Source organism: Fusarium vanettenii (assembly GCF_000151355.1).
Source record: "Fusarium vanettenii 77-13-4 chromosome 3 genomic scaffold NECHAsca_2_chr3_3_0, whole genome shotgun sequence".
NCBI classification, from domain to species: Eukaryota; Fungi; Ascomycota; class Sordariomycetes; order Hypocreales; family Nectriaceae; genus Fusarium; species Fusarium vanettenii.
In genome coordinates this window covers 2603407-2629329 of record NW_003315880.1, presented here as the reverse complement: position 1 = coordinate 2629329, position 25923 = coordinate 2603407, and the positions used below count along the sequence as shown (strand labels likewise).

General features: G+C 51.0%; 10 protein-coding genes across 10 annotated transcripts; 4 read left to right on the top strand and 6 right to left on the bottom strand.

Moving 5' to 3' along the window:
- Positions 1-988: 988 nt before the first annotated feature.
- Positions 989-2014, bottom strand: NECHADRAFT_78033 (uncharacterized protein; the record flags this gene model as incomplete). The annotated part of the gene is made up of 1 exon (XM_003052694.1): positions 989-2014. One exon carries the CDS (start codon positions 2012-2014, stop codon positions 989-991), a length of 1026 nt encoding a protein of 341 aa, XP_003052740.1.
- An 861-nt stretch (positions 2015-2875) lies between these two features.
- NECHADRAFT_78032 (uncharacterized protein) lies at positions 2876-4200 on the bottom strand (the record flags this gene model as incomplete). The annotated part of the gene is made up of 3 exons (XM_003052693.1): positions 2876-3290; positions 3326-3648; positions 3703-4200. 3 exons carry the CDS (start codon positions 4198-4200, stop codon positions 2876-2878), a joined length of 1236 nt encoding a protein of 411 aa, XP_003052739.1.
- Positions 4201-5708: 1508 nt separating this feature from the next.
- Positions 5709-7046, top strand: NECHADRAFT_92086 (uncharacterized protein; the record flags this gene model as incomplete). Its single annotated transcript, XM_003053190.1, has 6 exons — positions 5709-5864; positions 5932-6036; positions 6089-6471; positions 6524-6588; positions 6640-6886; positions 6917-7046. 6 exons carry the CDS (start codon positions 5709-5711, stop codon positions 7044-7046), a joined length of 1086 nt encoding a protein of 361 aa, XP_003053236.1.
- Positions 7047-7591: 545 nt separating this feature from the next.
- NECHADRAFT_35279 (uncharacterized protein) lies at positions 7592-9517 on the bottom strand (the record flags this gene model as incomplete). Its single annotated transcript, XM_003052692.1, has 1 exon — positions 7592-9517. One exon carries the CDS (start codon positions 9515-9517, stop codon positions 7592-7594), a length of 1926 nt encoding a protein of 641 aa, XP_003052738.1.
- A 1299-nt stretch (positions 9518-10816) lies between these two features.
- NECHADRAFT_36015 (uncharacterized protein) lies at positions 10817-11908 on the bottom strand (the record flags this gene model as incomplete). Its single annotated transcript, XM_003052691.1, has 1 exon — positions 10817-11908. The coding sequence occupies one exon, from the start codon at positions 11906-11908 to the stop codon at positions 10817-10819; it is 1092 nt and encodes a 363-aa protein (XP_003052737.1).
- Positions 11909-12292: 384 nt separating this feature from the next.
- Positions 12293-16589, bottom strand: NECHADRAFT_92084 (uncharacterized protein; the record flags this gene model as incomplete). Its single annotated transcript, XM_003052690.1, has 11 exons — positions 12293-12976; positions 13034-13224; positions 13279-13394; positions 13446-13975; positions 14024-14193; positions 14248-14998; positions 15045-15191; positions 15245-15524; positions 15579-16235; positions 16283-16470; positions 16551-16589. The coding sequence occupies 11 exons, from the start codon at positions 16587-16589 to the stop codon at positions 12293-12295; spliced, it is 3753 nt and encodes a 1250-aa protein (XP_003052736.1).
- An 828-nt stretch (positions 16590-17417) lies between these two features.
- On the top strand, positions 17418-19834 carry NECHADRAFT_78027 (uncharacterized protein; the record flags this gene model as incomplete). Its single annotated transcript, XM_003053189.1, has 4 exons — positions 17418-18440; positions 18490-18942; positions 18997-19253; positions 19306-19834. The coding sequence occupies 4 exons, from the start codon at positions 17418-17420 to the stop codon at positions 19832-19834; spliced, it is 2262 nt and encodes a 753-aa protein (XP_003053235.1).
- Positions 19835-20624: 790 nt separating this feature from the next.
- On the bottom strand, positions 20625-21248 carry NECHADRAFT_78026 (uncharacterized protein; the record flags this gene model as incomplete). The annotated part of the gene is made up of 2 exons (XM_003052689.1): positions 20625-21014; positions 21081-21248. The coding sequence occupies 2 exons, from the start codon at positions 21246-21248 to the stop codon at positions 20625-20627; spliced, it is 558 nt and encodes a 185-aa protein (XP_003052735.1).
- A 1120-nt stretch (positions 21249-22368) lies between these two features.
- Positions 22369-23999, top strand: NECHADRAFT_78025 (uncharacterized protein; the record flags this gene model as incomplete). Its single annotated transcript, XM_003053188.1, has 3 exons — positions 22369-22520; positions 23292-23799; positions 23874-23999. The coding sequence occupies 3 exons, from the start codon at positions 22369-22371 to the stop codon at positions 23997-23999; spliced, it is 786 nt and encodes a 261-aa protein (XP_003053234.1).
- A 788-nt stretch (positions 24000-24787) lies between these two features.
- NECHADRAFT_35677 (uncharacterized protein) lies at positions 24788-25675 on the top strand (the record flags this gene model as incomplete). Its single annotated transcript, XM_003053187.1, has 1 exon — positions 24788-25675. One exon carries the CDS (start codon positions 24788-24790, stop codon positions 25673-25675), a length of 888 nt encoding a protein of 295 aa, XP_003053233.1.
- Positions 25676-25923: the final 248 nt, after the last annotated feature.

Genomic DNA, 25923 nt, shown 5'->3' with positions numbered 1-25923 from the left:
TCCAATCATCACGACACCTTCTCTCGGCATGCAAGCTCAACTTGGGTTGAGTGGGTTTATCCCCGCAGCACCATCCGACGACGAGAATTGGGTTTCCAGCAAGATCTAAGTTACGAGGATATGAAGAAGGACCTTGAGAAGCAGCGAGTCGAGGTCGACAAGCTGCGAGCGGAGTGTGATGCCAAGATTGCCGATGCGATGAGCAAAACCCAGCAAGCCGAGGCCAGCCGTGATAGCTTGAACCAGACGCTGACAGGCCAACTGAAGACGAAGGAGAGACAGGCAGCTGAGTCTGAGAACAGGAGGGTTGTGATTGAGCTGGAGCTCAACAATGTCAGGGGACAACTCCAAACCCACACAGCTGAACGTGACAACAACGCGCGGGACAGAGACAACGTCAAGATGAGACTGGAATCCACAACAAACGATCTCAACGTCGCAAAGGGTCAACTCATTCCTAACGAGCGCGACGAACTGCACATCTTCCACAATCAATGGGGCCAGACCCTCCCAGTCATGCTGGGAAGCGTCATTAACAAGTGCTACACTTACCACTCTCAGAAAAGGGTCATCCCCATCACAGTCGAGTTCTTCAACAATGAGGATAGTCTGCGTGGCACGTCCAAGTTGGCGGTTTTCGTGTACAGGAGGAACAAGTCGAGTCCGATCAAGGTCAAGGGAGCTATGGAGGGTAGCACAGTTGTTTTCGACTAAACAGCTGTCTTGTTTTCCCTGGGCCCTGTACCTGGTTTCATTTTGATCCTGTTGAAAACATATTATGCCTTTGGGAACTAGTCGCTGTTGTTGATTCTCTTTTCCGCTTGTAATTGCGCGTCCAGACAATAGTAATTGGGTTATCATTTGTGATTGTTTCCTCTGCAATGTTATGACACCAAGACATTTCCCTTCAACATGAAGATCGCATTAGGACCCCTATGCCTATTTCTACAACTTGCTTTTCTTTGCATCCATTTCTCTTTCATGCCAACTACTCCGCTCTAATCACCTCCATCCGGCCATGTCCCCTGAAGTCCCCGTCAAAATGTGAGCGAGTGTCATGGTCAGCGACACAGCGGGTCCTTTTCTTCTTCCGCTCCCAGTAAAAATGAACGCCCTCTGGCAACTCGTCCACATACTGTCCCGAGAGATGGTGGTAGAATCTGACCTTTCCTTCTCTAGTCGAGGGTTTCTCTCTAACCCAAGCATCAAGGGGAAGCGTCTGGTCACCAACCACAATGTGACGATGGTCGTCGTTCAAACTCATCAAGGCCAGAGAAAACAGAGCCAGGGGAGCCGTCAGCGTGCATGGGCCGGTTTCTTTCCATGGAATTGCCACCCACCCGACTCCATACTCTTCAAGTTCTCGACTGACCACGTGGAAGCGCACAATCACGACTTCCTTGTCTGTGAGAATGAAGCCGTATCGCGTCTTGCCAATAACAGCATATGTAGCAAGCTGCCGGAGAGTGTAGATCGCGTTTGACTTTTTTAGACGCAGATCCTCCGAGGTAAATGTATTGGACAGCCGAGAGCAGCTGACGACGAGGTTCGTCTCATCCGTGGCATAAAAGACGCTCCAAAGCCAGTCAACCTCAGTATGAGGCGCCATATAGTCACATAAAACATCGCTCTTGGAACAAACGAGACACTCCTTGAGCTTAGCGATGGCATGCTGAAGGGGGCATCTAAGGAGATGATGTAGAGTTTCAATGCCATGCTTCTTCAGCTCATCGAGAGTTTGGATGACGAATCGAGGATGTGCATCAGATACTGCCCATGTTGGGAATGGTCTCAGTGATCTGATTGGGTGACTCATTGTTGGGCATGGAAGGTCGAAAATGTGGCCATAGGCGTTCCTGAGGTTGGTCAAGTTAAAGCCTTGCCAGTACCAGACGTCATCGGAATACACCATCATCCATGTACCCATAGGTTTAGGTTGAATGGGTGCGTTGACATTGAGCACGAAAGTAGGGATATGGTCCGTCAAGGTCTCTTGGATTGTTTGCGGTGGCATCTTGATAGAAAAGTGTGCCTATCCTGATCAGGGTAAGGACGGACAGTGCCAAGTATGGAGGTGGGATTGTAGAATGATAAATCAAAAAGTGGTTACACGCCTTTATATCATAGGAAATCCTGTATATTCGTGTCATCTGATCTCCCACACGAACAAAAGACTGTGGACAGGAAGAGAAAGTAAGTAAAGAACGACAAAGGACATGACATGCAAAGTAACAGACGGGTTTATCTACTGTGGGTAACCTCGCAGTAACACGGAACAAGAGGATCTCTGACAGAACTAGAATTGATGAAGACCTTCTGATCCTTGACGACATCTCCAGCTACGTCACTAGGCTCAATAGCAAGGAATACAGTTCGCAAGGCATTACGGTATTGAAGTTCAAGGGCTTGAAACGGTGTAGCCTATGTTACAGTATGAAGCTCAGCTTGTTGAAATTTGTCTAAACGACACATTATGTAGTTGGTATTGTCAACAAAGAAACGGTCAGAGGCCCATGGGCATCATGCGAAGAGACGATTTGAAGGGGATAGCGCAGCCATTGCCTGCATTTAGTTATAAGAGGGCCCTCATAGTCTGGGAATATTCTTTGTCGTCATCGTCAATGACAACTCCAAAGAAGGCCACTGGCGGCAACAACAAACGACACAATTATGGATACGTGATCTAGTATATTTATCATGTTCTTTGTACCGTAAAGGAGGCTGCCTATACTCTTCTGCTTTGGCATTTTTGCACCTTCAAGCACCCCTTTAAGAAAAGTATATTGCAGGCCTTCTCACGCAACCAAGTGACTGCCTTTCAGTGTCATGTCCGAGAAAGAAACCATCACGCATGATTCTAAAATTGCAGAGCCTCTCACGCCCAGAAGAATTGCTCTCTGACCCAAGCACTATCCATCGGAAACAAGACAGCAATCCTCGTATTCTGCCCAATATGCGATAACCCTTCCGGTCGCCCCTTGAGCAAAATTCCCCTCCGAAGCAGCCCCCCACTAGAATCGATAGGCTTCTCAAAGACAAAAGCCTGCGACGAAACAAGCCTGGTCAAGGTTTGATATTGCAGGTGGAGCAGGCCGATCATCTGGGGGATCGTCGCGATCAGCCCTTCGCCCGAGCTATACTCGGTAGTCTGCTCAGGCACCCGCAGAGCTTGGCGCCGTCCACCTCCACTGCTGGACCATGGCGTGGCTTGGTTCGAGACCTTGATGATCTGCGGTGGAGGCACCTCGCCATTGTCAAAGCACTTGAGCGCGAGATCTTGATCTTCCGCCCTTCGGAGCTTCGCCGCATGCCAAGCCATTTATACGTTGTGAATGACTTCTTCAAGAGGCTCGGTAAGCCTGTGGACGTGAAGCCACCTCTATTGCCCATAGCTGTGAGATTACCACCGAATTGGAAATGTTCGAGAAAATCGTCTAGAGCTTTCTTAGTCTCGGCCACGAATTTCCCCAGTGGCTGCAGTTTGAACTCTTCGGCGGGATCATTCCATCCGGGAAAAACAACAGTATGCATTGAAGGATCGGAATCATTGGCCCATCCAGGCTCGTCAACGGTAGTTGAAATATTGACCGCTTCTTCAAACAAGGCCTTCTTTAGGTAGAGCTCAAAGCGATTAGGTGCCATCGGTTGCTGTCTCGGGGGTTAGACATCAACACCATTACCAAGCCCTCTGAAACCTTCAACTCCCTTCTCAGTGTCGGTGTTGCCAGATTTGCGCATCTTCCGAGGAATATCGGCGCACGACTTTCCAATAGTGGCGAGGAGACGACATGGGCAAAGGACGCAACTGAGGCATGGATTTGTGCCGACTGACGCTGTGTGTCCCACGGCATCATCTTGTTCAGCCAGGGCTAGCGCATGTTCCCATGAGCCGGGATCGTGGGTGTTTCTCTCCTGGTAGTACTCTGCGGCATGGCCGTTGGACACCTCGGCCTCGGAGATGCCGTGCTCACGGGTCGCGGGGACTCCGGGCTGTGCTCCAGCATTAAGCCATGGGTCATCCTCGTCAGATGAGTCGTCTTCGTCTTGGTTAGATTCTGGGTCAGAGGTAGATTCCTGGAGATTGAGAACGACAGTCGCTTTACCAGGGTTGTCTGTCTCATCGAGCAGCCGTTTGACGGAATTCATCTTCTCATCGCTGGTGTCTCCTTGCTGGGAGGAAGGCTTCGGTGGGGACTCCATATTGACTGATGGCGAACGTAGAATGAGTCAAGAAGTGATACAGAGGCGAGGGGAATTGCCCTTTTGTCTCGATTATTGTTTTCGTGAGAACATATCGAGACGTGCCTCCTACGGCATTGGCGTCAAGCCTGAAAGTCTGTTTGCACATAGCTTCACTCGTGATAAACTTTATCTATATCAAAGCAGATAGTCTGAAGTCTAGATTATCTTCTGAACCTTGTTAGTCATCATGATCGACGAGCTCGACCCATCTTCTCCATCGTTTTCTATATGATCGTCTTGTCCCCATGCTCACTGCTCGCTACTCACCCGCCGCCCACTCACTGCTCAATGCAATTCACCATAAGCATTGTCTATCATCCAGGGCCCTATAGAAGCTATCTACCCTTGACTAGATGATGATCTTATTAGAAGAACTCACATGACATCGGCTTCATTACATGATGGGTCCGAATTCAATTAATTTAACTTTCGCTCAGAGGCTTAACCCAGCCTCGCCCCAGATTCCTTGAGCCTCACAGTCTTGGCATGCACCAGGTAGGAAAGGTCATGTTTATCACATTGTACCAGGATTCTAGAACGCGCATGAACACGCTTCTATACGTGCTCTCTTGCCTTTGATGGGTTTTTCCAATCATTCTAGACTAGTGGCATGATCTCTTGACAAATTTTTTCAACACATGATCGACACAGATAATGACCTGACACTTGGCCGAAGTCTTGACGGCGAATTGACCGATGCTAACAGTCTGACAAGCCAAGATGAAACAGAATTCGAACATCTTTTCCATTTTTGGGAATTGAATAGCGATGAGAAATGACTCGCCTACAGAAATGCCCCTGAGTTGAACGGAACTACCCATGTTTGAGGGGCAAATGTCGTGCACCCTTGTCGAGCCAAGCTTCTCTCGGCATTCTTTTGGGATGACCATGACTCAACAATTTATAGCATAACCAGGGTCCAAGGTGACATCGATCGGGCATTGGGTCCAAGTCTAGGTCCTTACCCATGTGGTCCTAATCCTCTTGGCCGTGTTTCCAAAACAACGCCAGGGGTTCAACTCCTTTCCGCGGACTAGCTTCTGAGCCGGCCAAGCCTACCCGATTCGACTAGTCGGCCCGCAATCAACCGGCCGTTGACACGTCGGGGGCATTCCGGAGCCGTAGTTTGACCCTCTTCAACGGTTACGGGCCTCGGCTTTTGTGGTTCTTTCTCTCCTGAAAGACTCGGACTCGCTCTTGAGTTCCCACATGGAAAAAAGATTGCATGCATCTCCTGCGTCTCCCATTCCGCTGTACCGTAGCATCGGGAACACTGCGCCCACTGCCGGAAATGGATCGCAATGCAACTCATATTCCCCGAGGGTCTGGGATTATCTTGCACGGACGTCTGCAGGAATTGAGTTTTACATAAAACCCCCCCCGGCCTCCAAGTTTGCCGAACTGCTCTGGCAGTTTCTGTTTCTGGGGATGCTGTTGATTTCGCAACTGACAGTTCCTGGCCCATCATGGCGACCGAAATCGAGAATCGAGGGCCGGAGCTCATGGCCGTCAACATCACCTTTCTAACGGCGGCGCTTATTTCCATGATTCTGAGAGTATATGTTCGGAGTGTCATGGTTAAGGCGTTTGGTACTGACGACTGGTTGATGGTAGTTGGAACGGTATGTTTGATCGTCATCCTTGCTTGACAAAGTTTCGCTTTCTGACTTGGCATTGATCTTCTTCCAGGTTTTCTTTACTCTATATGCCTCTTTCTCCATGGCGGGTGTCACCCATGGCACCGGACGTCACCACAAGGACCTCGAGTTGATTCAGATCCAAACGGCCAAGATGGTGACTTTTCCTACAAGACGAGCCATCTCAACATGATCTAACTCGGGCATAGTGCTGGTGGTTCTGCTACCTTTGGTACGCCCTCTCCATGGTATCATCCAAACTCTCCATCGGCTGGTTCCTCCTCCGTGTCACGACGAGCAAGATCCATCGATGGGTCATCTACCTCGCCATGATGTCGACCACGCTTTCAGGCATCATCTTCTTCTTCGTCACTTTGTTCCAATGCAGCCCCATGTCATATTTCTGGAACGAGGAACAGTCTGGAAAGTGTGTCAATGTCAACGTCGTCATCGCTCTCGCAACACTCTATAGCGTCTTTGCCGTCATTTCGGACTTCATCTTTGCTCTTCTTCCTGGACTTATTGTCTGGAAGTTGCAACTCCACAAGAAGACAAAGTTGATGCTGATCCCTCTTCTTGCCATGGGCTGCGTGTAAGTTCAATCTCGCCTATGTGTTTGGTCGACGTGCTAATGAAAAATACAGGGCAAGCTCGGCTGTTATTGCTCGTTTCCCTTACCTACCCAAGTTTAGGGAGGATGATTTCCTCTGTGAGTACCCTTGCGTTCTCTCACTTGACCATGAACTGACTTGATCATCAGGGAACACTCTCGACATTGCCATCTGGTCATCGGTTGAGCAAGGCCTGGCCATCACTGCTGGTAGTCTCGCAACCCTACGGCCACTCCTCAAGCTGGTAGCATTCCGCCTCGGACTCACCAGCAAGCCCATCTCCGTGCCGCCTTCAGGCTATGGCGTCTCGGGACACCGTAACACTGGCACTGGCACCGAGGGATACTTCTCGGGGCACAACGCATACACACTTTCTTCCGTCGGCCGTGACGGGTTGTCAGATAAGAAGGCTAATGCTGGCTCCAGCGCAGCAAAGGAGTATGGTATTGGTGTCAAGAGAGAGGTTCAGATCACAACAACTGGACGAAACGAGAGTGAGGAGGAGTTGCACTCGCCGCAGCCGTGGGTCAAGGCGAATAGTCACTGGCAACAGTGAGAAGATGCAGTAAACAGATGATGCATGCACATACCACATGAACTACAGACCACGACACTCTTTTTTGTACATTATTTGAGAAAAGCGGGAGTTGGTATGAGAGACCAGATAGTTGGGCAGATAATTAATAGACACGGGACTTCACAGCTGGAGGCAGGTTCCAACGTTGTACTGCTGAGTGGCATTAGCTGTTCTAGGTAGGTGATATTGTTTCTCGATTAGCGGTTTATACTAGAATGTGTTATAACCGTGCTCTTTGTTATCGTGGTTGGTGTCTCCTCTTGGAAGGTCACTAAGGTCCTATAGTGGCATTGACTGTCGATCTCGGTGGACCCTTGCCCCACGGGCAGCACTTGGTGACATCTTGATATTAGAGGCAAATTAAACTCATATTAGGAAGGTCTACTAATTTAGACATTCCACTTAGATCTATGGTACATTGACGCTTGTAATCTCTTAGATAAATGCGTTGATTATTATGCATCTTGCTCGCTAACGCTAACCGCTATCAAACACCTTACTCATACATGATACGCCATCATCACTTATTCCTCCAAAGCAGCCAAGATATCATCAGCAGCCTTCTCGGCAGCCATGTACGTAGACACGGCAGTGAAAGTACCGGGGATACGGGGGTACACGGAAGCATCAACGACACGGAGGCCAGCAACGCCACGCACGCGGAACTTGGAGTCAAGAACAGCCATAGGGTCATCGTCAGTACCAATGGGGCAGGTGGAAGAGGCGTGGTGACCCCAAGCGGTGTCCTTGATGTAGGTCTCAATGTCCTCCTGGGCGGTGACATCCTTGCCGGGGAGGACCTCGGTGATGGGGACAGCCTGGCTGGCAAAGGCCTTGCGGGCGAGCTCAACGGCTTCGTACAGGGCCTGGAGATCCTTGGAAGACTCTCCACTACCGGTGTCAAAGTAGTTGAAGACGATGTCAGGGACATCAAGGGGATCGGCAGAGCGAAGAGTGACCTCGCCAGCAGTGTTGCGGGGGTGAGCCTTGAGGATGGCCCAAGAGAACCAGTCGTGCTCGATAGTAGCGTTGACGGCATACTGGGGGAAGTAACCTCGGAAGTTGACGGGGCCACCGAAAGCAAACACATCAAACTCGTCCTTGGCAGTAGCAGTGCTCTTGTAGAACATGGCAGCAGCGAGACCAGAGGAGGAGTAAATGCCGTGGTCACCATCGACAGGGGCCCTCCAGCGGTCAAGGCAAGGGTCCTCATCGGTGAAGAGGCTGAAAGTGCATCCATCGAATGCGGTGAAGTTCTCGGCAGGGCGACCTTGCATAGTGATTTCATAATGATCCTGGAGGTTGGTTCCAACACCAGGAAGATCAGAGATGACGGGGATGTTGAACTTCTTCAGCTCGGCGGCAGGGCCAACACCACTGAGCTTGAGGATCTGGGGAGTGTTGTAGACACCTCCGGCGACGATAACCTCACGAGAAGCGGTGGCACTGCCTTCCTTGCCGGCGGCGCCGGTGGAGAGAGGGCTGGCCTTGTAAAGGTGCTTGCCGTCAAGGAACTCAACACCGGTAGCACGAGGAGGCTTGGAGTCATCAAAGGTAACCTTGGTGACATAGGAGTTGGTTCGAACGTCGAGAGGGTACTTTTTGGTGCCGTTCTCAAAGGCGGCATCTCGGACAGAGAGAATGAACTCACGGGGTCCGATACGGCTAGCCTCACGAGAAGACAGGGGAATCTGGTAGTATCCAGGGTTCTTGTCGCGAGCGGCAGTGTTGGCGTTGGCATCGCCGGCAATGAGGTCGTCCATGGTGATGTTGCTGCCACTGACCTCGCTCAGAGCAACAGCACCGCCGCTGAGGATGCTAAGGAGCTGCTCATCACCAAGAGGAATACTGAGAGGAGCAGTCTCGGTGCTGAACCAGCCATCGTAGCCGTGGCCGTCTTGACCAGCGGGCAGGTGTCGGTTCTCCTCCATCTTGACAAAGTACTTGCGCATGTTCTCGGCAGACCAAGACTCATCGCCGGTAAGAGAAGCGATGTACTCAAAGTCAGACTGGTGAGGGTACACAGCAATCAGAGCGTTGTGAGCTGTGCATCCACCCAGAGCCTGGGTACGGGGGTACAAAGTTCCCTTGAGCTTGGAGCCCTTGGGAGGGTTGAGACCGGTGTACTCGCCGCCATCAGGAGTCTCGTAGGTGGCCTTGTAGTCGCGGGCCTGTCGTGCGTCATCGGCGTAGTGATGCACAAAAAAGTTCCAGGAAATCTCAGGGTCCTCAGAGGCGTTGGCAGAGTAGGCAGGGACTGTGTAGTTGACCGAGTTGTAGTCATCACCAGCCTCGATGAGAAGAGTCTTGTGACCAGCCAGAGCGAGACGAGCGGCCAGAGGACCACCACCAGCACCAGAACCAACAACGATGTACTCATAGCCGGTAAGGGCAACAGCATAAACAGAAGCTGGAGCGGCCAAGAGGCCGTAAAGGAAAGAGTTTCTCATGGCTGATGCTGATCAATAACCCAAGACCGGTATAAGTGAAGGAATGAAGAAGGATGAACGACGGGCTGTCGATTAGCGACCGATGGATGATCAGCAACGGTCCGGATCCTCCATCTTTTATAGCATTTTACTTCTTTGACGATCTGTGGATCTGACTCTTACCGCTAGACCACGATGCAAGTCATGTCCTCGAAGATGCCTCGGCTGCCAAGTCCTGAACAAGCATGGCATTGACGCGTCGACGGAGATGAAGGAGTCAAGGGCACGCAATGCAACAGAGCCTCCTTTCCTCCGCATAAACGGTGGCGAAAAAGATGCTAGAGTTAGCGGCGGCTCTCTTAGCAGACCGTTGTGGTTGCTACGAATGGCACGGCAGTAGGAGATGATAACCCCAGATAGTTGATCTCCGCTTAATCCCTGCAGAGTCGGTAACCGTTAGTAGCTTGGTTTCGTCGGCGTGGAAGAGGGCATTCGGCCGTGTAGGGTTACATTGGGTGAAGCATGGTTCGCTCAGGGGTCATTCCGGCGGGGATAGAGCTTGGACTTGGCCCTTGCTTGATGCTTACGAGATAATCAATGAAGAGGAAGATATGGCTTAGATAAGTTGTGAAATGGTGTCATAGGAGCACAGGGTAGGATAATGAATTTCGGCAGTTGGCCAAGTGTGGTTGAGTGCTGCTATTTGAAGACTTGCAATCTCTTCTTCTCGGCCGAGTCAGGGTCAGGGGCACCAAGCCGCGAGTGTGGCGTCATATGAACTGCCTGATGGGCTCAAATAGAGAATCTCTAATCATTGTAAAGAATATACTACCAGTTGGTATTGCCCATAGTGTTGAAGTGAATCTAATGCCCCATCCTTCTTCAGAGAATCTATCCCGAAATGTCTAAATGCTAATTTATATGAACCAACTTCACTAAAACTCCTGTTGCATAGAGATTCAAGGTCTACTCGCGCTGCGGAAGTTGATCTGTAGTCTTACCACACATTTATATTCTAAATGAATCGGCCCAGGCACTCATTCACCTTTTCATTGTTGTCCTGTCAATAGTGACCTCATGAAGCATTTCTCAGAGCGCCTGAATCATCCATCGTAATGCAACTCGGCTGCCCCCGATTGAGACCGTTCAAAGATACCATACCGCTTGGTAAAGTGAGCACCCTCCGATGCATCAACCAATGGCTGCTCGGGATGTAAGGAGGGTATTTTCAATGTTTCTGCTCCAAAGGCCAAGGGAAAGGACTGGGTTGGTTGCACTTTTCTTGGGCATCTATCACTGATATTGCCCTATTCTACGGCATTACTCCATCCGTTCTGTTTCCCACGCAGTTAGTAATCTATTTACTCCATAGCAGGTTTTTATATGCTCCACAAAGCCCTCTCGAGAATGCAGGCGAGTCGTCAAGGCACGAAGAGGGCGACTCGGACGAATACCCCCTGGGGCGAGATCTTCCAATACAGCAGCAGGTAGGAGTCCTTGCGAGTGAAGCTCATCAGCAAGGCGACACCCCTTGCAAAGCCGTCCACAGTCCGCACCAGTTCCACTCAAGCAAGGCATACGGATGGATGCCATGCCACCAAAGTCGTCCTCAACGAGGTTTGATCTCTCTGGTATCCGTGATAGATCGCATCCTGGGGGCTCCAGCGGCGCCTCGTGAAACCACTTAAAGATACAGAACTCCCGCCAGGCCATGCCCCGAGGCGGAGTTGTCGGCATGAGGTTTGCTACATTTTCGGCAGATCCATGCACCTCGATTGCCAGCTGCTTGACTTGCTTCACGCTGACCAGACGATATACTTTTCGGCGGGAAAGAAGGAACATGACGCCATAAGTGCCAGGGATGCTGTAAAATATTGGGAGTTTTTTTAGGTGGTTGTTGGTTAGGTGAAAACACTTCCGGGCCATGTTGAGCGTGGTCATGCGTAGGGCATAATTTTGATGAAGGCATTCGAAGCATACTCGCTCGCAAGTTGGCAGGAGGAGAAAACCGCCAAAGTGGAGGCAAGACACGCACCGGCCTGCCCGAAGTGTCTGTCGAAGTAATGCAGCTGAGTGGTATTGTAACAGTCGGGTCTTCCCCAGCGCGACGAGTACATCCGGCGCGTGCTCCAGCAATTCTTTGTACGCAACAAGAGCCTCGACAGTCGCTTTTGCCCTGCGGGAGACCCGCGAAAGTCGAGACAAGGCTTGGAAATCGAGGATATTGAGAATGAATAGGAGGATCTCTGGAGGTAGAATGTCTATTCGCCCCATTGATGAGTTGGCCGACTTTTGACGAATGGGTGATGTCTCTGGAAGAGACAGGTTTCGAATCATTCCACCCAAGTCCAGCTCTTGGGTGCAGGTGAGCTTGCCGATAAGCTCTGTGGAGAAGACGCGCTCTAATGGCATGCTTGTCAACGAACTTTGTGGCAAGTTTGGGGGCCTCATGGGGACGATGGTGGTGAAGGGATGTTGACAAGCTTGTCGCGTCAAGGCGAGTTACCTCAGCAGCTCAGCAAGCTCAGACCCACTCACTTGAGCACACAGACGTACCAATCATGTGCTTTCATAAGGGGGGCAGGTTAAAGCAGCGACTACAGACCACAGTACAGTACTCAGGATCGTAGGCGAGAAAGGAAACAGTGCGAGTCGATATTCGCATTGCGTATTATGCTAATCTACCTATCCCTAAATGTCTGAATGCTAATCTATGTGAACCAACTTCACCAAAACTCCTGTATCTAAGTCTAACCACATGGTATTACCCTACACCCACCCGAAGGCTTCTATGACTTAAACTCCACGGTCTAGCTTCTGAGCTTCACACATCTTGGAATACATGCCACCCTGCTCAATCAGCTCATTATGGGTTCCAGCCTCGATGATCCTACCCCCGTAAAAGACAAAGATGCGGTTAGCCTCTCGGACAGTGGACAGTCGGTGAGCAACGGCAATAGTGATCCTATCACCGGTAGAGGCTGCCTCCATCAGCGCTGCCTGAACGATGCGCTCAGATTCGGTATCCAAGGCACTCGTAGCCTCGTCGAGGAGGATGACATTGGGTTTGCGGACCAGAGCACGTGCGATAGCGATGCGTTGACGTTGTCCGCCAGAGAGTTGACTTCCGCTGCTGCCACATGGTGTGCCGAGACCTTCAGGCAGCGAAGAAACAAAGTCCCAAGCGTTGGCGGCTCGGCAAGCTTCTTCAAGGACGCTATCAGGAATAGTCTCGTCGACACCGATATCCATTCCTTGCGAGACGTTCTCACGGATAGTTCCGGGGAAGAGGGTAGGCTCCTGCTGGACGAGAGCAACGTGGTTACGGTACGTCAGAGGGTTGATGGAAGATAAAGGAGCTGCAGAGTCGATGGTGATGGTACCGCTGGTTGGATCGTAGAATCGTTGAAGGAGGGAGATCATGGTGCTCTTGCCGCAGCCTGAGGCACCGACAAAGGCCACAAATTCACCGCGATTAATCTACAAACCACAACTATTAGAACCTTTCAAACAAGTTAAAAATCAAGTTGCACATACCTTGAGAGAAACGCCCTTGAGAACACGGTTGTCAGGAGCCAGCGGGTAAGAGAACTGCACATCGTCAAAGTCATATGACCTACAACCATTTGCAGGCCCCTTTTCCTTATTCTCGTCAGTCTCGCGGATCGTTGGCTCCAGCTCCTTGAGCCAGAAGTAGTAGTTTGTCGCTTGGTTGGCTTTGGTGAAGCCTGTGTACAGATCAGCTGCTGAACTTGTCCCGTCTTTCAAAGTTGAACACTCACTGCTCGCAAAACTAAACAACTGCCCCGCCGCCTGGCCTGAGAAAAAGACACCCATGAAGGAGACCATGAGCTGATAGAAGGAAATCTCTCCGTCGTGGACGAGCTTGGATCCCCACCTGTAAGAAATATTAGCATTCACTCTGCGCTATAGAGAATATCGTACTAACCAGAAACCGAGGGCCAGAATAAAGTACTCAACGGCTTGAGTCATGGAGAACCAAATCATCATGTGAAACATGGAAGGCGCCGTTTGACTGATGGCCTGGTCCAGCTCGTTGGTGTACTTTGTCAAGACGGTGTCCTCAATGGCAAGGGAAGAGACGGTTCGGATTGCCGTGACAGTCTCGGAAGCCACCGAAGAACTGGCAGAGAATCTCTTGCCCATGTCCGTGTCCATCTTTGTCTCGAGTCGAATTCGCGCGTAGCCGGCTAGTAGCATGGGAGGGATGCCGGCAAACACACCGACCAGACCGAGCTTCCACGAGACCACCAAGGCTAGAACACTAGAAGCGAGGACGTTGATGGCTGATAGAAGAACAAGCGCCACGTTGAAGCCCATGAGCTCGAGGACGGCCTGGGGGTAAGAATCCAGACGGCTGATGAGTGCACCAACGGTATTCTCTGGTCGGTCAAAGAATCTCAGGTCCTGCCGAAGGGTGAGGTCAAAGATCTCCTTTCGAAGCTTGATGTTCAAAGTCTGGATAGCGTCAGCTCCTATCTCATCACTAGATACTCATTGACTCACCTGTGCAATCACGTTTGTTGCCCATCCCAGAATAAAGTAGACAAAGAGGGATCCAATAGCCAAGACAAACAACATGAGGGAGAAAAAGTTGCCGCGAGAGACCATGTTTGGACTGGAAAAGACGGTCATGACCTTTCCTAGCAGAACTGCTTGTCCAGGGAAAACAGCAGCTATTCAGACGTTAGCATGTTCTGTTGGCACCAATTTCTGGTTAAAATACTTACCTCCAGCAGTGCAGGTGGCCAGGATCAACAGGTACCAGTTCCAAAGGTTGGGAGTGGCCATAATCAGCCTCGCGATGCTGTGGATGAGGCCCGTCTGGTTGTACAGCTCGTGATCTTCCCGGTCCTTGAGTGATGCAAGGTGCTGAGCTTCAACCGTCTTGAGCTTCGCCAGAGACTGAACCGGCTCCACGCCGTTGCCCTTTGTCGTTTCTTCATCCGATGACTGGTCACTGTCTTGTCCGTTTCCAGAGGGAGAAAGGTCCTGCGCCATGACGAGCTTGGCATAAACGTTGTCGAGGGCCACGAGGTCACTGTGACGGCCTTGTTCGACAATCTTGCCCTTGGACATGACGACAATGTTGTCGGCGTTGCGAATGGTTGCCAGCTTGTGCGCAATGACAATGGTTGTGCGGTTCTTGGAAGCACTATCTAGCGCCTGCTGAACGATGGTTTCTGAGTGAGGATCAAGAGCGCTGGTAGCCTCGTCGAGCAACAAGATCTTGGGTTCTGAGATGACGCTCCTTGCAATGGCAACTCTCTGCTTTTGGCCACCCGAGAGAAGACCGCCTCTCTCACCGATGCGCGTATCATAACCTTGAGGGAGAGACAGGATGAAGTCATGGGCAAAGGCCATCTTGGCTGCGTGTTCTACCCGACTCATCTGTTCGTCGCGGGAAGCAAACTGCCAAGGGGTTCCAACTAGACCATTGGCAATGTTTTCAAAGACGCTGCCATTGAAGAGAACGGGTTCCTGGTCGTGTTAGGTTGGATACGTGGCATGGAATCTGGATCTTTACCTGTTGAACAAGGCGAACATTAGTACGCAGCCAAGACAGATTAAGCTTCTTGATGTCTGTGCCATCGAGAGTGATAGTGCCAGAGGCTGGGTTGTACCAACGCTCGAGCAAGCCGATGATGGTGCTTTTGCCTGAACCACTTGGGCCCTTGAAACTGTTAGCATGGTGCACAATCCCTCAAATGAGCATGCAACACTTACGACGAGGGCCGTGACTTTTCCAGCTGGAACGTTGAGACTAAAGTCTTCCAAGACCTTGACATTAGGACGGCTGGGATAGCTGAAGCCAATTCCTTGGAGAGCAATGACACCATGCGGGTCCTGGGGCTTCTCTCCAGACTCATCGAAAGGGTTAATCTCGGACTCGCGGTCAATCAAGATGAACAGCTCAGTGGCTGCTGATGCTGCACGTCCAAATGCCACAAAGTGAGGAGCAATCATGCTGATGGTGCTGGCGGCAATGATGACGGACATCAAGACCCTATTTAACGTTAGCATAACTATACTTGCCGCATACCTAGGTAATGAAACTCACGTAAAGACCTTGCCAATGTCAGAGACCTCACCACGGGAGATCATGGCAATACCCTGCCAGAAAGCCAAGCCCATGCCGCTGTAGACGACAAAGTACTCGCCACCAAACATGAGTCCGTAAAGTAGGTTCTTCTTCTTTCCCTCGCGGAATACATCCTGCAAGAAGATGTCAAACTTGGCAACGACTCTTGATCGGAGGCTGAATGCGTGAACGGTACGAATGCCACCAAAGATACTCTCGGCGTAACCTCCAGCCTGCGCTTGGATCTTTAGGATCTTGGTCTCGATCTTGGCGTCAGGGACCGACATGGTGCCGACAATGATGACCAGGGCGGGCACAATGCAGATCAAGATGAGTGTGAGCTTCCACTGGCTGATAAAGGCGATGATAAAGGCGGCGATGAAAGTGGCGATGGATTGGATAACGATTCCAAGCTTCTCTGCGATACCCGACTGGATCAGCTTGCCGTTGGAGGTTGCCTGCATCGCGATGGAGCCAGCGACGCCTTGATCGAAGTAGGCGATCTCTTGACTAAAGGCAGCCTTGAGATAGGATTGACGGATATTTCGAGTGAGGTGGTATGCGACGTAGGTAAAGAGGGAAGCGTATACGTAGGTCGAGACGAGTCGAACGATGCCGATGTAGACGAAGTAGAGACTAGCTTGTCAGTGATGTTGACGGATGAGAACGATGGTTGAACTCACGCAGTCTTTTCCACAGCCGCCATGAAGCCGTCAGGAACAGTGCCAGAGGTAGTAAAGTCGTTGAGAAGAGTGATGAATTGTCCAATGACGACGTTGACCATGGCCAAAGCGACTCCGGACGTGATGGCTCCGATTACGCCAATGAATTCGAGAAGGTAGAGCTGAGGGTCGCCATATCGAAAAACTCGCTAGATTATTTGTTAGCCAAAGGATGGGTATCCGATATGTATTGACTTGCGATAAAAGACTTCATAGCTGAAGTCTTTACAGGGTCGCGAGCCTGCTGGCCCGCGTCTTTGGCTGCCATGGGAGATTCTGGCGCGCGATGGTGGGGTTGTTGATTGTGTAATTGGGAGCGCGAGAGACGAAGAAAAGACGAAGGGAATGATCCAGAAGTGGTGCTATCGTTTGAAAAGAATTAAGATAAGAATTAAATGTCAAGGAACGAAGACGAAATGCTGTGATTACAACCAAACAATAACAAGGGGCGAAGAAGAAGTATTTATCATCCTTCACCTCCTGCCAACAAGATTACGAAGTCTCCAATCATCTCGCACTCTGCAAAACCTCACGTCCGTCCGAAAATTAGACCCTTCACGTCATCTCGATGGCTGTGAGATGCTTCGGACCCGGACGCCAAGACCCCGAAGCCCGGAGGGTCTCTCGCCTTCGGAGCCCGGAACCTCTGTATCCCGGAGGTCCGCGCCAAGACTTCAAAAGGATTGCCTAGCATCTTAGGGGGCGAATGACGGAGTCCGCGTGCCCCGTGCGTAAAGGGAGGCTACATATGTGATTACGCCCACGTTCTCTTGTCTGGTGTTTACAATCCTTCGCTTTTTCTTTGGCTCCGTGACGTCCGTGTTTGCTTCGCTTACAGAAGTAAAGCCTTTTTTCGCTTATCACCATGACATCAACGCCTTCCGAGGGGCGGGAAACGCCAGCAGAGAATTTGATGCATCACGACACGAGCTTCACTCAAGACCAATTGTCGCAATTTGAGGACCACGACGGACCCATTTTAGAAAAGCTTGCAGTAGGATCTCTGCCTAAAACGAACTTTGACATTTGCTAATCGTGATAGTGCGAGAATTGTCGACAGCGAAAGGTGTGACCTTTGCATCTCAAGCGGGGCACAATGTTTACATCTTTAGGTCAAATGCGATCGCGTATATCCATGCACACACTGCATCAAGACCAAGGCGCAATGCATTTTTCCTTCTGGTCAAAAGCCAAGGGCAAAACGTCAACGCGTTCTAATATCCAGCATCTAGTGAGTCCATCTGGACGGCTCTTACTGGCTGAGCTGACCACGTCAACATTCGACAGCGAGAACAAGATTGACCGCATCGTCAACAGAATTGAAGAACTCAATCAAACGATACAACAATTGAGCATAACTCAACCTGGTCCCAAGTATCATGGCACAGCCCTCAATCCGCAGACATCTCAGACCGCCCACCGTCCGACGCCTGCATCTTCACAGCCAACTCCCTCCGACCCCAGCTTCGTCAGCCAATCCCCCTCATGCTCTTCCAAGCCAGAGTACGAGGGCGAGTCGTCCCTGTTCGCCCACGCTGTCTTTGCCACCAAGTTTCTCCAAAACTCGGTCAACAGCAACTCGCCGTCCGAGGTTGCCCTCGAGATGACGTCTGTTCTCAACGCCCTCAGAGGTGTAATAGATGCCCAGAAGCAGCAGTCCGACACCATTGAGAATCTTTATCCAAATGCTCTACCGCTTCCTCCAGGGGCTAGTCTCCGTCAACTTCCCATGCCTTCCACTGAAAAGGCGATGGCCTGTCTCAGAATGGCTCAAGGTGGGTTTGCGCCAGACAAAAAGTCCCAGACAACTGACGCCTTCAAAGACAGCACCCCGATCCAGATCCTCTGGCTCATGGATCTTCAGACGATACCCGAGTTCACCACGCATTTCATCAAAGTATGCTCTCCGGGACCAGTCACTGAGGCAGATCTCATCATCTTCTACCTGGGTTTGTATTGGCTTTTTTGCGAGTGTGTCAACGCAGTGGGAGATGAAAACCTCAAGAAAGACTACATGACCCAGTCCATCATATGTCGAGATAGTCTCGAGACAGTTCTCTCTAGGCTTCCTTTTCATATGCCTGCAACGCTAGAGCACGTACTAGCCTTGTGCATGGCAGTGAGTTACCAACATCTTCCAACAAGTCCTTTGTACTCATCAGCCCTAGTCATTGTACTGCATTCAAAGGTGCAAGCCTTCCGCAGCATGGAACTTTATATGCGCAGCCACCAATCTCAGCCAGTCCCTCGGTCTTCACAGCAGCGTGATGCTGGACCAAGAAACGACAGAGTCAAAAAATCAAAAGACTCGACTCTTTTGGTGCATCTACACGACCGAGAAGATGCTGGCCCTCCGCATCGGCCGCTCCTCCACAATCCGAGAAAATGACATTACCGTCCCGAGTATGACCCCCGAGGTGCTGAACGATCCTTTCTTCAGCCACAGTTTTTTCAGCCAGGCATTCCCCGTCTGGATCGGAATGTCAACCCTGCAAGGTCGGGTTTACGATGAGATTTACAGCCCGGCTTCTCTCGCGCAGCCGGCAAGCGTTCGCACCGCACGAGCGAGAGCCTTGGCCGACGAGACCAAAAGATTGATGGCGGTTGAGGATGACCTACAGGTGAGTAACCATTTCCCCCCTGATGAACTCAAAGACTGAGCCACGCTGTTCTAGATTAAATGTGAAGATCAAGTGTCTCGCAAACTTGGCACTGTCTTGAGCCAACTCTGCTTCCGCAGCGAGCGGGTTACTAGCCTCTCCATGCTCACCCTCATATACCGAAGCATTCCCCCCGATAAGCCTGGTGGTTCGGTGTTTTGTGACGAATGCATCGCCACAGCTAGACAAGCAGTCAAAGAGCATGAGAAGTGTGTTGAAATCTTTACTAGCACGGAGAAACAGTCAAACTATTTCTTGCTATATGTCAACTGGTAAGTCTTGACTCTAGTCGATGGTTCCAGATTTTCTAACTCTGCTGTCAAGGACACTTCTCCAATCCCCATTCATCCCATTTATCGTCTTGTTCTGTCACATGATAGAGACATCTGATCCATCCGATCTGCCCTGTCTGCGAGATTTGGTCCACATACTCGAGACAGTGACGGAACCTTCTCAGTACTCGATGTGTCAGAAGCAGCTGAGCATATTTAAGGCTCTCTACGACGTCGCGGTCAAATATTTCAACATCAGAGCCGCTGCAACACCAGAAGCCATGCTTGATACGAGAGGCACAGGGTCAGCAGGTTATTGCACGCCAAACCCAAAATTACCCTCGTCAGTGCCGCAGATGGGGGCAAGCAATCAGAACATGGCAAATTTGTCAAGTATGCTACCTTTTTCGAGCAGTGGACAGCCTGTTGATGCGGCACAAGGTCAAATGCCCATGTACGAATCAAGGACCAACCAATTTGAGCCGGGAGAGTTCGACATGGGGATAGATCAACCCAGTGCAGAGTTGGCGACGTGGTTCTACGCGAATCACCACATGATGAGGATGCTAGAGGACACATAGAGTATAGACAGATTAGATGATATCTCAAACAGACTTCCCCATCTGGCGCCTTGACCTGACACCGCTTTTCCTCCTACTTGCAGGCGGACCTTGGGCAACCGCCCCCGTCTTTTCGCTGCTCTTAATGAAGGACTGAGTCCAGAACAGAGGTATGGTGTTGAATCTGCTGTCCCACCGAGGCGATGATCATCCCAATATTCCATACCTATTGCCTTCTCCATGATACAGGCCGTTTCGGGGATCGCTTATCTACTAGGGTACTGACAATGGTCAAGCACCCTTTGGGTCTCTTTTCCTATCGCAACGGTCGTATTCTTCTCGATGTTTGTCCCAGCTCTGTGTCTCGGTGATGACGTCAAAATAGAGGTGGTATCTCAGAACGATGCCTCGTCGGTAGTCGAGACTAATCCTCTCCTCGATAATGGTGCCACTTCCGACTGAGAGATCAACCATGGAGCCCCAACTCCTGTGCAACTTTCCCGTTCTCGAGGCGTGATACTACTTATCTCTTTGGGAGCCTACTTTCTCCTTCAAGTAGCGAGATTCTACCAACTATCTGATCACCTGGGTCGCCTTGCACTTCCACGAGACCATGGTTCAAGTATGTATAGGGCCGTGTAAGAAGCGTGAACTGACGATGCAGTAAGCTGACCTATTGTTATCCCTGCGAGCAATCGTTTCACCCCTCCATTACTTCGGTCTCTTGCAGTTGGCGACTCCATAGTTGACAGAAGTGTAGAAAGGCAGCCAATGTGTTCTTTGTTATAGTCGAAGCCCGGCTCTTGATGGGTTAACTGTGCCAGAAGATCGTGGCATCCTTCAACCCGTCCCTGCAGCTAAATGACCAGACAGCAGCAGCATGATTTGGATTCGCGTTAACATCAAAGTTCGGCGGGTTAACAAAGGGCAACATGAAGTTGATGCGGCCACGTGTCTTCCCGAGCCGGCCTGTGAGCTCCGAGTGCCCAAGGGCGCAGATCCCGAGCACATCCAGCAGGTTAGCCTCGGACAAAAAGGAGCGTAGCTGCTCCACGAACGCGTCGGGCACCTCGGCCATATTGTAGTCCTCCTGGCCCGGGTGGTTGAAGCCGAACTCGTACGGCTCCAGCTCGTCGTCCCAGAAGCACCAGGCCGGGGCGCGAGGTAGCCGCCGGCCATCTTGCCGTCTCGCGGGGACGGGCTATGGGGTCGAAACGTGGTTGAACTCGGCGATGGAGAAGTGCTTACGAAGGAGGATAAAACTGACTTTCGCGCGGACACAAGACCGTTCGAATGTATCACTATGGGAAGGGCCAAAAGCTAAATTAGAATAATAGACTCGTGGGGGAAAGGGGGGAGAGGGAGGGTTAAGGAGGTCAAACCGGAGCCCTGAGAGGCCTATATGGGAGTCGAGGGCCTCAAGATGCTCTTTCATCGTGTCATTTGACGCTGGGAGTTGACAAGCTGTTGAAGACGTTGATATCCTGCCACAAGAGGTTTAAACCTCTTCTTTGCTTGGTGGAGGCTGGTTGGGGGCCTGCTTTGTTGTGAGAACGTTTCTCATCGTGCTGTGTCTCCCAGGCCCAAGCGATCATCATCCACTGTTTTTGTCCAGTACGCGCATCGCTCTCAACTTGCAACGACAGCCCTTTGAGCCCCACCCCTGTTGCTTCCCCTGCTCTTGCAATCAACCGCCCATTCAGCTACAGAATATATGTCCGTGGGGGGCAACTTTCGGGCACGGAACCATCCCAAGTAGCTGTCTTCCGCAAAGCCTCAAGGCGGGGTAAAGCAGGATCCGTAATCCCACTAACAATGTTGGATGCAGTGTTTCCAGCCGATCTTCTGGCTTCAGCTAACCCATCAAGGGCCGGTCATCAACTGTAACAAAGAACACATTGTCAACACATCATAGCATCATATCCCAGTGCTAATGCAGTGTGTTTCCAGTCGAACGGAGCTTGATTAAAACCTTGACGTTTGTTCCAGGAAGCACTGACGCGTCATGTCGGCTGTGTTGGTGACACAGTGGCTTTCCAACCCATGCTCCCCCCTCCCATTCATGTTTCTCTGGGCCAGCGACCGGCGCGAGGACATGGGATTCAGCCTACGGCCTGCTTGATGTTTTACTCATCCGCCTCATTCTGAAGCCTCTGCAAGATGTGACAGGATCTGCCCTAGCCCCAACACTCCTACAGCAGATCCGAAGAATACTTGGTCTCTTGTCTCAGCCTTGGTGCAAGCAAGCCGGGTGGCTTCACTCGCTTATTTTTCAATACAGCAACACGAGATCTCCCTGCAACGGCAAACGGTGCCATGCAAGTCAGTGTTTGATGTTTGTGTGAGGAGTGTACCCCGGTGCCGTGTCATATAATTAAAGGCAGGGACTGAGAGGCAGAAGCAGGCTGGGTGGTTGAGCCCCCCCACCCCACCGGCAAACGTTCTATTCAGGTGGTATGCTGTGTCACCGGCATTTCCATGCTCCAGCACCCTGAAACGGGTCGGCCAGGTGCGCGTGATGCCACTCTGCCGTCTCAATTGGTTACATTTCAAACATGGGCTTTGCAAGGGTTTTGTTATCTATACTGGTCCTTTTGGCATGGCTGCTGACGGGCTGCACCATCCGCCGCCACGTCTGGCAATCGAACTTTCGTATTTTCGCTGCTGGCGGTCATTTCCAAGGGCCAGGGAGATGTTTGCAGAGCTGGTGAGTTGAACTGGTGGTCATGATGGTGGCGGTGTCAGGAGAAATTGGCTGACAAGGGACCTCATCAAGCACTGAAGAATTGGTTTTTTGGAGAGCAGGATGCCACCAAAATAAAGTGGTCGAGCATTAAATGGATGAGCCGTACTTGTCTTGGTGTTGGATAGATGTCTCCAATGCTGAGGGTTAAAATGGACGAACTTTCCCTCGTTTTGAGCTAAAGATCCCAACGTTGTGCCTCTCCAAATTTGAAAACTAGTTGCTATCTGCTGCCTTGACTGGCTTACGAGGAAGAGTAGAATGTGGGCTGGAATTTCGGGTCACCGATCATAGACTGCAGCCGCGACCCCACCAGTCAGCTGTGATAGGAGACAACTCGGTTTCGCCGTGGAGTTGGGAGGTGTGGCCCAAGATGCTATCGACGCGGCACCGTCCAAATATGGCGATTCAGGGTCCGGCAGGGTTTAGGCCCGGGAATCACTTGAGAAGCTGCCAATGTCCAAGCTTGGCGGCCTAGCAGGAACCATGGAGGTTCACTTTGATATCGCCGTCATGGGATACCCGCGAAAGATAAGTCGCTGGTTTGCTTGCTACCAGAACCAAAGCTATTCTGCAATCCGGATTCATCCCGTCTGGTGACGACCCTCTCCCAGAATGACAGCTACCCAACCATCACTGATCGGGATATCTCCCTCCAAAGCGGGCACCTCAAAGGGTTGGGCTGTCATCCCAACTTGAACTTGGAGGGCACCAGTGAGATTGCGTATAACCAAGGCCCACCCTCTTTCCACAAGATGCTGTCACCTACATCTTCTTTTGGAACCATCCCTGCCACTCCCCTGCCATCAAACAAACATCCTTTGGCAATAACACGGCGCCTGTTTCGACTGTGGGGTCAGTCCCTGATTCAGCGCCGACAAACGCCGGGCTAGAGCTTGAAAATAATCTTGCGAAGGAGCATCTTACACCCCTGAAAGCTACTCCCTCTTCCCGCCCAATCCGAGGGATGGCCAACAGCCCAGAGGCCCATGCTTGCGGCCTGCACCACCCCATCCCCAGCCTCTACGGCGAAATCCAGGTCTGCCCCAATATTGAGGAGAATCTTCCATCTGCAATGGCACATCCGCGAGAGACCGTCAGCTGCAACAGCAAAAAACACAGTTATGAATGCATAATGGTATTAAAGCCTAATACTACAAAACACCACAACCGGATTATTTTGACTTTTATGGCTACAGCTATAGAAGAATCAGATAGAAAGGTGCATCTCATGTACAAGATGGTACCTTTTTAGGACGTTGGCATATTCATCCTTAAATCTGTGCCTTGACGTAAGTGGTAACGTTTGATGCACAGCCATCATGGCCCGATTTCCAGGGGCTTGACTATACCTTCAACTTCAACTGCCCCATCGACACAACAAGCGCGACTAGACAGGGGTTTAATGCTTATCGTGTGGGGCAACCACGACAGGCGCGCTAGACGCAACACAGCACTGTGCCTCCCACCTGGGGCAAGGACAAAACGAGACACGAGGACGAAGATATTTCCTAATCCTCCTCTGAATATAATCAATAAATTATAGAAAAAATATTCACAAACTCTCCTAGTTAATATATTACTTCATAGCATCTTTTATAAATTAATCAACTATGTTTATGAGAAGTTAGGTAATTCTCTGCGCCCCCCCCCCTGTCCCCCTGTCGGCGTCAATGACGCCCGGGCCCCCTGGACCGCAAGGCGTCAACAGCCAATTAAGTTATCCTCACGTGCCGTGGTTCAGCGCGAGACGAACAAAGGACTTTCTGGTCGACCAGCCCGGGACGTTCTTGCAACAAATCTTCCTTCATGCTCTATAAGAACAGCTTGCCATCATGATCAACAGGCTCTCCCAATCTCATTCCAGGCACTCTCGCCCGACACTATCTCCAGGCCGCCGCCTCCTACAAGACACGCCAGAGAGGTCGACAAAGAGGCAGCTCAACGAGATCGATCAGTCGCCTGCGAAGAAGGCTCGGCTGACGAACACGCAGCGATTTATCGACCCCGTCCAGCCCGTCCATCCGAAGTACAGGCTTATTCTTGAGTGGCTCGAATCCGTTGGTTCCAATCGAGATAGACGCCGCCGCCGGTCAGAACCCCATCCAAAACCCGCAGACGACAGTCCCCCCATCCCACCAAGGCGTGCGAGATCGGCTCCGGCGATGAGCAACACGTGGAATCCCAATCACTGCGCATTCTCGACGCTCCCTTCAACTTGGACTCCCTCAATGGACGATTTGGGTAATATATCCGGCATCACTGGGCCCACTGCAACAACGAAAGGAACCCTTGTAGAGAGCCCCCTTTACCGGGTGCAAAACCTGAGAGCAAACGGCATCTACTTCAATCATCCATGCGACCGGCCTCCAGAGCACATCACCAACTTCGTGAACCAGATGCGTCGGGATCGTGGCTCTCCCGGTCCATCGGCGGATGATATTTCCCAAGACAGAGACCTCCACAACCTCTCGCTGGGTACATCAGAGTCAGAAGTGGCAACTTATTTCCTTGCTCGCGTTTTCGTCAACCCTGGATCGTCTGACTATCTCAAACGCAACGAAAAACAACAGATGAAGAGGAACCATGTTCCCGACGCGGGTACCAACCACAAGGTCAGCACCCCTGTGCCGGACACGCTCTATGGATACAGAGATGAGACAGCCTTCCACCAGCAGCAGGCCCAGCTGTTGCCCATGTACAAAGAGGCGATGGCCAATAATCAGGGACTTATGTATCCATTCTTCGTCATCGAGTTCAAGGGCGATAACGGCAGTTTGTGGGCGGCGACGAACCAATGTCTAGGGGGGGCAGCGACTTGTATCAATATGGTGGAAAAGCTCAACGATCGATTCAAACAGCGCATGAGCAACAATCCAATCAACAGCGCTGATCCAATCAACAGCGCTGTATTCAGCATTGCCATGAGCGGTACGGAGGCGCGGCTATACGTCTCATGGAAGGAGAATGAGCGCGATTACTTCATGGCGCATGTCGACAGTTTCCTCCTTCAGGATCCTGAGCATCATGCCAAGTTCTACAACTTTGTACACAACATCCTTGACTGGGGCAGGGGTGAGCGTCTGGAGCAGATTCGCAGCTGTCTGGATAACTTGTGAAGACAGGGTTCAGGGGTATGTGATGAGACTTTAGAAATGGTTTAGATAGAAATTGTCGGAAGGTCATAAAAGAAGTAAATAAATTTTACGAAGAAATAAATAAAGTCTTGGTATGAAAAAAGAGTTATGACCTAAGCCTAACTATGAATTATGGATTAAAGATTTCCCAGTTATTTCTGGGTTTGGCAGGAACGCGAACGAACGCGATCCTAACCCTTCTTGTTCTTGATCTTCTCTTCGCTCTAGGT